Below are 13,035 nucleotides of genomic sequence, written 5' to 3'. Positions count from 1 at the left end.
TCATGAAGAAGATTTAAAGATGTTAATCTTTGAGGCTGGGGTATATCAGCCCTTAGGGCCGATACACCCGACAGATCCGCTCCATATCGAATGGGGTTTTGCGATTCATGGACTATCTATACATATGTGACAATGCGGACCTGAAGGTCCGACTCCTGTCAATACCTATGCATGGGTAGCTACATATGCCTACGGAAAGGACCATCGAATCCATACTTGATGGATTGTACCGTCCTTTTGATCATTTTCAATTGTATCATTCTCTGTTTTGTATATATGTATACTGCAGATTGTGGACAAACTGTCGTGGAACCCATGTTCGCAACCACAGTGTGGATTGTTATTTGTATTGTTTGTTTAATCTTGTTTGGAATATTTTTGTATTGTACTAAGGAAAAATGAATTGGAAAACCTATTTCTTCTCTGTTACTGTTGGGGTAATGGGACATGACATTTAAATTGGCATCATTGTGCTGTCCTTCTAAACCTGCTTTGTTCTTATTTCATGTATTTACAGGTTGTCACAGAAGCCTTTACGGACCATATGTTATATTATGACCCCTAGTGATCATTTGTATGTTATAACCACACATGATGCTTTGGAAAACCCTCTTCCTCGCCTTCGCCATCCTTGATGAGGGAAGAGGAAATGAGTCTCCAAAACTTGCCTGGGAACTAATTCAAGGGTTCGTGCGCATCTGGAACCATACTAACCAAGGAATTTATGTCCCAACTCCCAAGTCTTCAGGAGAAGGTATTGGCTTTTCTATAGTTAATCTTAACCTCTCCAAGTTGCTAGAAAATAAATTACATACAATCGTTAATGACTGTACCGCCAGTTGCACTTGGGGCAGAGTGAAAGCTCCATTTGAAAATCAGCTTAACGATACTTTTAGTAAGGCCTGGAGGGTGAACTAGGCTGCGTTTTATCAAATTCCCCTGGGAGATTGGACTGATCTTTGGAACAAACATGTAATAGATGGAATATGAGTAATCTGGTAACTCCCATACTGGACACTCCATCTACATTGCCAATTCTTCTTGTCCTAAAGATTTGGTGAACATACATAATGTGTCAGGTAAATGGTGGAGCCAAACTTACTGTGTGAATCCCCGCAGGATATAATGTACTCAAATCCCCTACTGTCCTCTACCTCCTGAAATGGAACCTTTTGAGCACCCCTATACTGTTAAGTAGTCCTCTCCATGGTGTATACAGATTCCGGATCACCCAGGACAGGAATATGGCAAAATTAATAGAACCAGATATGAGTGGGCTTGGTCCATCAAGCATATGTTGTATGGAGACACCAATCCTGATTATCCAGTTGATGAGAAATATGTTGAAGCCCCTTCCCCAGAATACTCCCAGTTAATGAACTGTACCACAACCCTAAATTGCACCACGGGTGCAGGAGTCCCCATTGAACTATAATGTATATATGTATATCCCTGAACTCCGAACCTTTATATGGGATATGTGTACTTGCTGGGGATACTCTTCCCAGGGCTTCTGAAATTTGGAGAAAAGGTGCAATGGAACCTGGAAAACGGAAAGAACTGCGATTAGGCATGGTTTTCCCACAAGCCATGGTCTGGAACACAGAAAGGTATGGGACAGGGACCTACAGGGTACTTGGGTACCCAGAGATGATGGTTACAAATGTAATACTGCATGGTACCCTGCCCCACAGGGAACATTATGGGGGTGCTCAAATGGAAAATTATATTCCCATCTTAATGTAAGAAAACATGCCAGATTACAGTGTGGAATAGAAATTCCTACAATTATGTGTCCTTCTAGAGTGTTCAATTTCTCAGTGCCTCATCAAAACAGAAGACACCAGGAAAATAATGGACCCCAGGCACAACCTGAGTGGGCAGTACATGGATTCCAAGTACCTGATTATTACACCTGGGGTATGACAACATCTCTGATGTTAGAAACTATAGTCACCCCATCTGTGACCCTCAGAAGACACCAATTTGTCTTAGAAAATCTAACCTGGCAAATACACATCCTAAGCAACTGGATCAATCATGCCTTCGGGGAAATGAATTTACAGATTCAACAGGTATCTAAAATGACTTTACAAAACCGATTAGCTTTAGATATGTTGTTGTTAAAAGAGCAGGGGGTATGTGAAATGTTAAATCTCACTGATGGAGAATGCTGTCTCACCATACACAATGCAACTACCACCATAGAAGCAGCACAAAAAAGGATGAAAGAAGTGTCGGATCAGACTGGAGAACTTCTCTAAGCAATGCAGATGAAAGACTGGTTTAATGGCTGGAGCCCTGGATCTTGGTTAAGGGCTTCTGTATGCTGCAGAGTCCAATCCCATTTCCTGTTTTTCCAGAGCAGGTCATACAGAGGACAGGCAATCACTGAAAATCCAGGTATATGCTTTCTCCAATAGCCCAATGTACCTAGCAATTGCTGTAATTCTGTCTTGTTGCCCAGAGTTTGCCCTTTCTCAATAGCTGACATTGTATCATCAGGTACCGCAACTGCTCCAGCTATCCACCAAGCTCCTAGGAATTTAATCTCTTGTCCAGGACCTTAAAATTTGGAAGACGGAATGTCTAGCCCATTCTTAGCAGATTCCAGATGACCTCAGCCACTTGCCCTACCTGTTCTTTGTTATCTCCACCAACTAGAATATCATCCATATATTGATATACATGGATACCTGATGGCACTTCTACGGTATCAAGAAGTTTAGCTAAGACATTGTGGGCAATGGTAGGGGAGTATTTGTATCCCTGAGGTAGTCAGTTAAAGGTGTATTGCACTCCTTGTCAAGGGAATGCAAACAGGGGTTTATCCTCTTCTCTTAGGGGAATCATAAAAAACATGTCCTTAACACCTAAAGTGGCCATCCATGGATGGACGGCTGCCTGGATTGCCATCACCACTGATGTTATGCTCAGGACAGCAGCAGTCAAGGGTGGAGTATGTCACGGGTTAAAGCTGGACCGGCTATTAAACCGGTGGCAGATGCTCTCTGTTAACCCGCCCCCCCCCCAGAAGGAAAAGGGAAAAGGGAGAGAGACTTACGGGTTGGAAAGTTAAAACAGTTTTAATGAACTATAATAATGAAAAAAAGTATAATAATAATAATATTGGAATAATCAAATATATACAAAACCAAGATCAAGCTCCCCCGATGTCGGCCACGTCACCACTGGCACTGCAGGGCAGACTCCAGGAAGGCCCAGGCTGGGCCCAGCGACAGTCGAGAACTGGATTCAGGGATGCACGGATCGGGATCGGGGGCAGCAGGAAAACGGACAGAGTCCTCCTTGGACACTGGCCAAAGGCTCAAGCCGCAGAATCAGCCCGAAGCAGCAGAAGCAGCCCAAGCAGACAGAGGCCCCCAAAAAACAGGAGAGAGATGAGACCCTCATGATCCCCCTGCTTTATACTAAGAATGACATGTATGGGATGGAATACCTTCGTTGGTCAATTTTGGGTCACCTGCCCTGTCCACTCCTCTCTGCAGGTGCGACCCCCCCTTCGGCTCTTCACTCGTAAGCAGTGAGGAATTTAGCAGTGACCTTGGTTTCTCTAAGACTAAGTACAGCAAGAGCCTTTCTGCATAACATCCCTCCCGGTGCCTCAGTGATAACTACAAACTTCGAGCCTTATCAGTCCTGGAAGCAGACACTGTTTGCAAAACATGCAGTTAGTTTCAGAAAGTGCAGTTCCTTAGAAGGGACTTAGCTGAAAGTAAAAATCACTGAAAGGAAAATTGGCCTGGTTTAGGCCAAACCAGGACAAGTATTTGGGGGTTGACCTGCTGGAAAGCAGCTCTGCGGAGAAGGACCTAGGAGTCCTGGTGGACAAGTTCATCACGAGCCAACAATGTGCCCTTTTGGCCAAGAAGGCCAATAGTATCCTGGGGTGCATTAGGAAGAGTGTGGCCAGCAGGTTGAGGGAGGTTATCCTCCCACTCTACACTGCCCTAGTGTGGGGATCTGTTCCTTGTCCCCCTTTTTTTTTCAGCATTGTCTCAGAAACCGTCCTATCCCACGTGCTCAGACGCCGTCTTCTGGGGTACAGGACTACCTGACCTTGATGACATTTTGTGAGGCAAGAAGTTAGTTGCTGACTAGGGGTGAGGGACGTCTCCGGCCTCCAGCCCTCCACTTCCCCCCGGAGAGACCCATCTGGGACATCGGGCGACAGCCTGGCAATGGGCCAATCCTATGGCGCGGGAACCGGACCTGTCCCGCCCTCGGGCCTGTGAGTGGTGCAAACTGTGACTGGCGGCTCCATGTCACATGACTCTGCAAAAATTCTCTATAAAAGAGGCCGTCTTGCCCCACCACGCGCGCGCCCACCCCCGATTGCCGAGAATCAACAAAGGACCCACGGGACGCCGCGGGATCCAGGGTGGTGACTATCCTTTCCCTCTCAACTGTTCTCTTTTCCTCTCTTCCTTTTAGTTACTTCTCTCTCTCTCTCTCTCTCTCTCTCTCCCCCCCCCCCCCCCCCCCTTCCTTGCTCACTAAGTTGCCTCATTGTTGGACTTAATAAAGTCAAAGTTAAGTTTATTGATACCATGCCTCGGTTGTGCTTTGTCCGAACTCAACGATCACGAATCTATTTTATTTCTGGTCAGGATTTTGGGGGTGCTTTACCTGCAGGCAGGTAAAGCATACCGGGTGATTTATACCGGGTGATTAATCAGGCGGGTCCCACGTGGACTGACTGCATTGAACCAGGCGGGTCCCACGTGGACTGACTGCATTGAACCAGGCGGGTCCCACGTGGACTGACTGCATTGGAGTTACTAATCAGGCGGGTCCTTCTCAGGACTGACTGCATTTAATTTCTAGATTTACTTTTACTAATCAGGCGGGTCCTTCTCAGGACTGACTGCATTTAATTTCTAGATTTACTTTTAACTAATCAGGCGGGTCCTTCTCAGGACTGACTGCATTTAATTTCTAGATTTACTTTTAACTAATCAGGCGGGTCCTTCTCAGGACTGACTGCATTTAATTTCTAGATTTACTAATTAGGCGGGTCCTTCTCAGGACTGAATGCATTTAATTTCTAGATTTCCTTTTACTAATCAGGCGGGTCCTTCTCAGGACTGACTGCATTTAATTTCTAGATTTACTTTTACTAATCAGGCGGGTCCTTCTCAGGACTGACTGCATTTAATTTCTAGATTTACCAATAAAGTGGATCTTAATCCGGAACCTGACATTTTAAATTGGCGTCACGGACAGGATCCTTGAGTTTCGGAAGGTATCAATAGCTTAGAGAGAATGGGCGCAAGTCTGAGTGCATCTGTTGAAACCCAAAATCAGGAATTAGAAGACCTGGCACAGACGCCGCAGGCACTAAAGCTTTTGGTGCAGTTGTTGCAAGAGCGGGTGGCAGATTTAGAGGAAAAAAAACTGTGAATTGGAGGAACAGGTTAAAACTCTGCAAGATGAAGTAGGGAATGAACAAGAGAATGTAAGGTGCTTGCAGGAGGCTTTTGTAGAAAAGTTACTTGCTTGTGACTGCAGGGGGGGACGGAATCGTCAACAGGGAACTGATGGAGCCCTGTCCTATGGTGATTATCACAAAGGGGCTGGTTTGTACCCCAGTGGAGAACCAGAGGAAGCGAGGATGCGATATGATTTACCGCAGGGTCCTCTGCAACCCCTTCAGCCGCTGGTCAAGGTAGAATATGCTTATGAGGATAGTGAGGACAGTAACCCTAAGATGGTTACTAAGGAGGTGCCATATACAGCAACTGAATTGGCTAAGTTGAAAAAAGAATATTCACGCAGTCCAAAGGAGTCTGAGACAGAGGATGTGTGGAGAGTGTCGTTAACTGGCGGAGATCAAATTATGTTGAGTGAAAGAGACGCTGAGGGATATTGGGGACCTGGAGTGTTTTTGACTACTGGTGATCATAGGGCCCCTTGGTCTCTCACCCAGCGAGCAGCTTATTGGGCTGGAGGTTTAAATCCCTTGGAAAGGGGAGATCCTCTTGCGCTTACAGGCTCGGTGGATCAGCTTGTGGAGAATGTGCAAAAGGCAGCTTGTTTGCAGATGATGTATGATCAGGAATTGAAGCTTAGGCAGGAATCCCCAATGATGATACCGGTAGATCCTGAGAGGATGACTCCCCTGATTAGAGGTTTGCCTGATTCATTGAAACCCTTAGGAATTCAATTACAAGGCACTATCAGAAATACCCCTCAGAGTGCACAGGTGACAGCTGCTTTAACCGGAGCTTTAACCCCGGATCGCCATATCCCAGGACAAAAAGTGTGGACGTGGGGGGAAGTAGCTCAAGAATTGATTAACTATGGGCGGAAATATGGTCCAGTGAAATCAGAACCTAAAAATGTGAGGCGTACGGAGGCGAAGTTTCCTCCAGTGAGGCCCTCTCCCCCAAACCTGGTGAACTTAAAGAGAGATAGTACATCTCGAAGGAAAGCGTTGTGGATAATAGGATTGTTTGTGGTAAGCTTAGCACTACGAGAGGCTGAGCGCACCATTCGTCAGCAACCAATCATTCTCAGAGGCCCCTTAAAATTGGGTTTATTACCTTAATCAGGGACCCCTCTCCCTGACGGGGTGGCACAACGAGCATCCGTGCGGAAATGGTATGCACAAATTGAACATTATTGTGGCATCTTTAATGTATCAGAAGGCACACCTAAAAAACTAGCTATACAGGAGGAATTCTCTTCAGATCGTGAGAATAACTTCCCACCTCCTGTCATACAAATAGTGCCTCCATTTTCCAAGCAATTACCGAATGTCTGGTTCACTGATGCCTCAGCCAAACGTGAGGGAAAAGTGTGGAAGTATCGAGCCGCTGCCTTACAAGCCCAGACTGATGGGAAAATCATAACAGAAGGTGAAGGTAGTGCACAAGTGGGTGAATTAATTGCTGTTTGGAGTGTATTCCCACATGAGGCTCAATCTTCTTCTCCTGTCTACATCTACACTGACTCTCTCACTGTCTTCAAGGAGTGGACTGAGTGGCTTCCTTTCTGGAAGCAAAAGGGGTGGGAAGTAAACCGGGTACTGGTATGGCAAAAGGAAAAGTGGCAGGACATTTTAAGAATTGTCAAACGAGGGAATTTTGCCATAGCCTGGGTAGCCTCTCATCAAAGCAGTGATGATCCAGCTAGTTGGTGGAACGGTGGGGCAGACAAATTGTCTCGTTTGGCTCGCCTGCAAAAAGAACCAATAACAGAAAATTGGGAGAGACTATTGGAGTGGTTATATGTCAGATGAGGACATACAGGAGCCAAAGATCTTTACTGTGAGGCACAAGCTCGAGGCTGGCCTGTCACTGGGGAAAACATAGTCCAAGCCTTGAAAGAATGGTTTTGCTCATTCCCAAGACCCCAATCAATTCCACCAGACAATGGTTAACCAAAACCTCACCTGATCCTTTCACTAATAGGACCGAGAAGTTTCTTTTTTTTTTTTTTTACAGGCTGTAAGATAGAAGTTCAGAGAAGAAGAAGAAGAAAGTAACATTTAGTGGAAGTTTTGATTGTGTGTATAGTTGTAAATTGTATAGCTTTAATAATCTTTGCAGTATGCCTTTATCACCATTGGCAAAATTGTTTTGGGCAGTTGTATGTTGTCTCGTCTGTACTGTTCAAAGCATGCCCGGCGAGAACCTTGCTTTCTTGTTTTCAGGTTTAACATGGGAAAATGAGTTCTTGTTCTTGGGGAAATTGATCGCTCAAGCTTTTAATCTTATTAATCGCTGGGTGTGTGGCGGACCGTTTGGTCTGGAAAGTTGGCTGTGGATCTCCATTCCTCTTGCTCCCGAGTGGACTGTGAGAAGAATCACCCTCATCTTGGCCCATACAATACCCTGCTCCTGGTCGCTATTGTATTAGTCAAACCCAAAAGGGAGGGTGGTACAATCAGTCCCTGGTGGGAGAAGGTTTTCCGATCCCCCACTAATTACACTCACTTTGGGGAAATATAGGTGCAAATTGTGTTTGGAAACAATGGGCAGGAGCATGGTAATGTAAACGGTGATGGAATTAAATGAATCGCATTAACTGTGGTGTGACAGGGAACCCCTTTGACCTGGGAACCATCTGAGTCAAAGGACTACCGCCCTGCCAGATCATGGCCAAGTCCTTTGCAAATGGGATGCGAACCCTGAAAGGTCATTATTGGATTTGCGGGCACCATGCATACAAAATACTACCAAAAAATTGGCCTGGGGTATGTTATATTGGGATGATATGACCACCGTTCTTCATACTTCTGAAAATGGACAGCTAAGAATTCGGAACCAAATTATATGATCCCCAACAAATTATTGAGTATTATGGACTCGCATCCTGGAACACTGTGGGGTTCCCACGGGACAATGGTGGGAACGAGCTACTGAACGAGCTATGTCCAGGCATGTCCAGGGGGTGGTAATGGGGTGGTGATGAACTAGCCAATCATAATACAGAACAAGGGCCTTGGCTATGAGACCAACAAGATATGGGGGAAGTTGAAAAATAAGAAAGAATGCTGCACCTGCAAGATATAACTTTTTAGCATAAGCCAATCAGAACTAATATAGAGGCGTGTGAACAAAGCATACTAACCAATCATAATAGAAATGACATGTACACAGAGTGTGTACAAAAATAGAATAGTATAAATGCACCCTCAATGGAATAGTATAAATGTACCCTCAGATACGTAAATAAACGAGATCTGCTTAACGATCATATTGGTCTGCGTGAGGTGTCTCCGTGCCCTCTCAACACCTGTCCTGAAGCATCAGTGGTGATGTGATCATCATCGGGGGGAAGCTCAGTAGCAGTTTTGTATACAGGTCATTATTTTTTATAGTCTTTCTTTTCCTTGTTATTGTTTACTATAACTGTTTTATCTTTCCAACCCATAAGTCTCTCTCCATTTTCTCTTTTCCTTTTCCCCTCTGGGGAAGGAGAAGGTTAACAGAGCGTCTGCCGTCCATTTAACCGCCCACCCAGCCTTAAATGGTGACAGATTTATTGGCACCCAACATGGGGCTCGAGGGGCACCCCTGACCAACTGGTCCCCTGAATAATTTGTATTTCACCTCCAGTGGGGGGAGACCCGGCTAGCTCAGCCAAGGGAGCATCAGAGTTCTTCCTTTGAGAGTCTCAAGGGGTTGGAAGTTGAAACAGTTTGCAACATGCCTGTGTCTTTGTCCCTGGGCACAATTCATTATCAGGTTTTCATACAGTTTTGCTCTGAGTTAAGTGTCCTGATATTGCCCTACCTGCCATACGCATTCTTTACTGGCGGTTTTTAAGGGCTGGGTGAAAGGCGTTGCTTTGTTATGGGTTTTAGTGTCTATGTACTCCATGCTGAAGTGGGCCATTATCACACCAATGGCTTATCTCTATGGAACAATGATGGGCAGCAGCGAGCAGGACTCAATAGCAGCGGCTTTAGCAGAGCACTTCCAGCACCTCCTGTCGACCATTGTTAATGACTACAGTTATAATTTTACCTTGGGGAATCATACTTTTCCTTTTTCCTCCCAAGCTGACTTCACCAGGTTTTGGGGATTTTGGATGTACTTGGGACCACCATAATAGCATGCTCCTATTACTGGTTCTCTCAAACATTTTTCAGGTGTGGTGTAAAGTTAAACATCAGTGCAAGTGCAGGTGTAGGAGTTGTGAAGCCACCTCAACTCCTACAAAGTGTGCTGCCTCCCCAACAAGCACCACAGCCATGCCACCCCTGACAACAGGCACTGCCACTATTCCAGCTCCAGCAATGGGCACTGCAGCTACACCAATGTAGGCGACTGCAGCCATAACCACTCCTATTCAACCGGTGTCAGTCGCCCCTGTAACCAGGAGAAAACACAAAAGAAAATCCGTTCATGTAGTGGAGGACAGTGAGGATGGAAGTGAGGGAGAGAGTCCTTCTCAGTCAGGGCCATCACAGGATGAGGAGTACAATGCAGAGGTAATGGTCCCTGAAGGAGCTAAGAAACATGTGGAATGATTTTAGCCACCATGAAGGTGAGCCAATTATCACCTGGTTGCTCAGATGCTGGGATAATGGGGCCAAGAGCTTGGACTTGGAGGGTAGAGAAACCAAGCAGTTGGGACCCCTGGCCAAAGAAGGGGGGCATTGATAAGGCACTTGGGAGAAAGGCAGATACTCTTAGCCTCTGGAGGCGACTCCTGTCAGCTGTAAAGACCAGATATCCCTTTAAGGATGATATCGTATGGTGCCCAAGTAAGTGGACCAACATGAAAAAAGGTATTAAGTTCCTGAGAGAACTGGCTGTGTGGGAGATGATCTATAGCAACCCACAGACAATTGTAGACCCTGATGAAATGCCATGCAGCCGACCTATGTTGCATAAGTTGGTGCAGAGTGCCCCATCAACATGTGCCCACACATTGTGAATATTAGTCTGGGGAGGAGAAGGAGAGATACCAACTGTGGGCGATGTGGCTAACCAAATACAACAGTATGAAGACAGTCTCTCCCCTCCCCTACAGGCTTGTGTCTCACCTGTAGAAAAAATGACAAAGCGATCTAAGAATTTATTTGATAGATTGTTTGACAGGTTGTCCAAGATGGAGAATAGATGCTACTCACCACCTGCATGGACCCACGTTGCAGCCAGCCAGAGAAGATGCCCTCCCACAAGACCGGCCCAAGAGAGATGGAACACACCTCGAGGTGTGTCGCAGACTGCTTTCCAATGTTGATGGGGGCTGGACAGAGCCCAGGCGCTGATTGGTTTTCACAATCTATGCCTGCTTGTTCTGAGAAACATCACAGAATTGTTACTTTGCCACAGTAGCTGTGAATGATTATTGATGATGATATTCCAGAACTGTTAGCAGTCCATCTCTCCTTGAGCCTGGAGACGTTTTATCTCTTGATTGCTGGGTGTGGCATCAGGTCTCTTGATTGCTTGGGTACAGCTGTGTGGCATCACTTGAGTCAGCAAGAGCAGCAAGTAGCTTCAGCTATTCCTCTTAGCTCTTGCTCTGGCATAATAGGCTTCCCACATTTCCCCCTTTTTTGTTTATTGTAATATGTGTTTCACAAGCAGTAAGTTTACCAATAAAGTCTGATGTTAAACCAGCAAATAAGGCAGTAAAGATTTCTCTGATAAATGCATGCGTCCCCGGAGGTCGGCGCTTGTTGGCATGTATTAGCTCTGGAATTACCACAGTTATCCAAGGAGCAGGAGAGGAGCGACCAAAGGAGCCATAACTGATTTAATGAGCCATTCACAGTTTCACTGTACTGCCCGTGTGTACTTAGACATGCATGGCGTAAACTTTGAGACAAGCATATGCTACTGGCAGGATCAACCAGGTAAGTATTGACAAGCAGTTTTACTTTACATTGCTCTGCTTGTAACCTGTTGCCGCTTGTCTGTGGCAAGCTCCGTTCGGTTGCTGGCTGGCCTGAGGCTATCCGCACCCCAGGGCCATTGAGCACTGACACCAATGTGAGGATGCAACAAATGGCGTTTATTTAACTGCGCAACAGCCTTATATAGTCGTCTTGTCCCGTACGAACTCGCACGATACTTGCACATCCTGCTCCTTTCACCACGCCTACCTTCCGTTACAGCCTGAGATTTTCCGGTCGCCGTACCCTAATCTACCTACAGTAACCCCCCCTTTTTTTTAATGTCTCGTTTTTGTTTTTTTTTTTGTTTGTTTGTTTGCTTTTTAGGGTTTTATTTTTTTGTTGTTGTTGTTTTTGTTTGTTTGTTTGTTTTTTGTGTTGGTGGTTTCAAATCAAACTTGATCAGTTGTGGTAAGATGCATCTGGCATACAATTATTCCTGTAAGGCTGCCTTTTGAACATTTTATGATCATTGACTATCATGAGCTCCAGATATTTCATTTCTTCAAAGATTCCACGAGATACTGCTCTCTTTCTTCTCTTCTCCTCAGCCACTGTAGTTCAGACAGAAAGGGCCATTCAGAACTAGATTCAGTCTCAAGGTCCTGCAACTTCTTGGAAGCTTGTGTTCCATAAGTTCTTTGGATGATATGGGGAATACTCATATTCTTTTATCATTCAGCCTTGTATCGGTGGCTGAGGCCAGATCCAGCCCGCTGGCAACGTGTTCTGAGGCTGTTTGTTTGTCAGGTTCTCGGATTGAGTATGTACACAACAGACCCTTGTGCCCCTCTTCCAGTTTCCCTGTACGGGGTTTCCATCTTTATCAAATTTCAATCGACATTGATTGCTCCAGTGATAGCCCCTTTTTACACCTAGGACATACTTTTTTGGGTGTTTTAGGTCTTCTCTGCTCATCCTTTGTCACATTTGGACAGTTCCTTCCAATATGTCCCATTTGGTTACATTCAAAACATTTTACTTCTGCTCATCCCATGATGAGTTGCTGAGCTAGGGCACTTGCCATTAAAGTAGCCCTATGCTCTTCAGTGCCTACGTTCTGACAGGCTTTGATAAATTCCGCTATGCTTCTGGAGGAGTTTCTTAGAGGGGCTAAAATTTTTTGTCAATCTGCATTTGCATTTTCATAGGCCAGTTGTAATAACAGTGTTTCTAATACATTTTCGTCATCGATGTGCGTGCTTAATGCAGTTTGTAAATGGTCAATGAATGTGACATAGGGTTCTTGGACTCCTTGTCTGACGGCCGCAAAAGAGGGTTGGCATTTCCCTACCTCCGGAACGCATTTCAAACGCTTCATAGCCAATGCAGAGATCTGTTGTAGTCATTGTCAAGGTAGCCTGGACTGTGCTTCTGGTGTTGAAAAGCGATTAGTTCCCAAATATTCATCTAAGTCATCCATATTTTCCAAACTGTCTATAGAAGCAGCCTCCTGGTACTCTGCCTGCCACACCGAATATTGTGCAGGCATTAAAATAATTCGTAAGAGTGATTTCCAATCATGTGGAGTCATAGTATATGAGTCCCCAATAACTGTTATTAAATTCAAAGTATAGTTACTGTGCAAACCATAGTCTCTTACCACCTTCCGTACTTCCTTAATCATTTCATAGGTAAGGTATTGGTATTCAGGG

At 45.3% G+C, this 13,035-nt stretch overlaps 1 protein-coding gene across 1 annotated transcript; it reads left to right on the top strand.

Annotated features, from left to right (window-relative positions):
* The first annotated feature begins 591 nt into the window (after positions 1-591).
* On the top strand, positions 592-6,571 carry LOC137675664 (uncharacterized). The gene is made up of 3 exons (XM_068421841.1): positions 592-754; positions 1,805-1,920; positions 5,555-6,571. The coding sequence occupies exons 1-3, from the start codon at positions 592-594 to the stop codon at positions 6,569-6,571; spliced, it is 1,296 nt and encodes a 431-aa protein (XP_068277942.1).
* Positions 6,572-13,035: the final 6,464 nt, after the last annotated feature.

This window comes from Nyctibius grandis, chromosome W (genome assembly GCF_013368605.1).
Source record: "Nyctibius grandis isolate bNycGra1 chromosome W, bNycGra1.pri, whole genome shotgun sequence".
Taxonomy (NCBI): Eukaryota; Metazoa; Chordata; class Aves; order Nyctibiiformes; family Nyctibiidae; genus Nyctibius; species Nyctibius grandis.
Note: the sequence above shows the minus strand (reverse complement) of the source record. Positions and strands in the feature narration are given on the sequence as shown.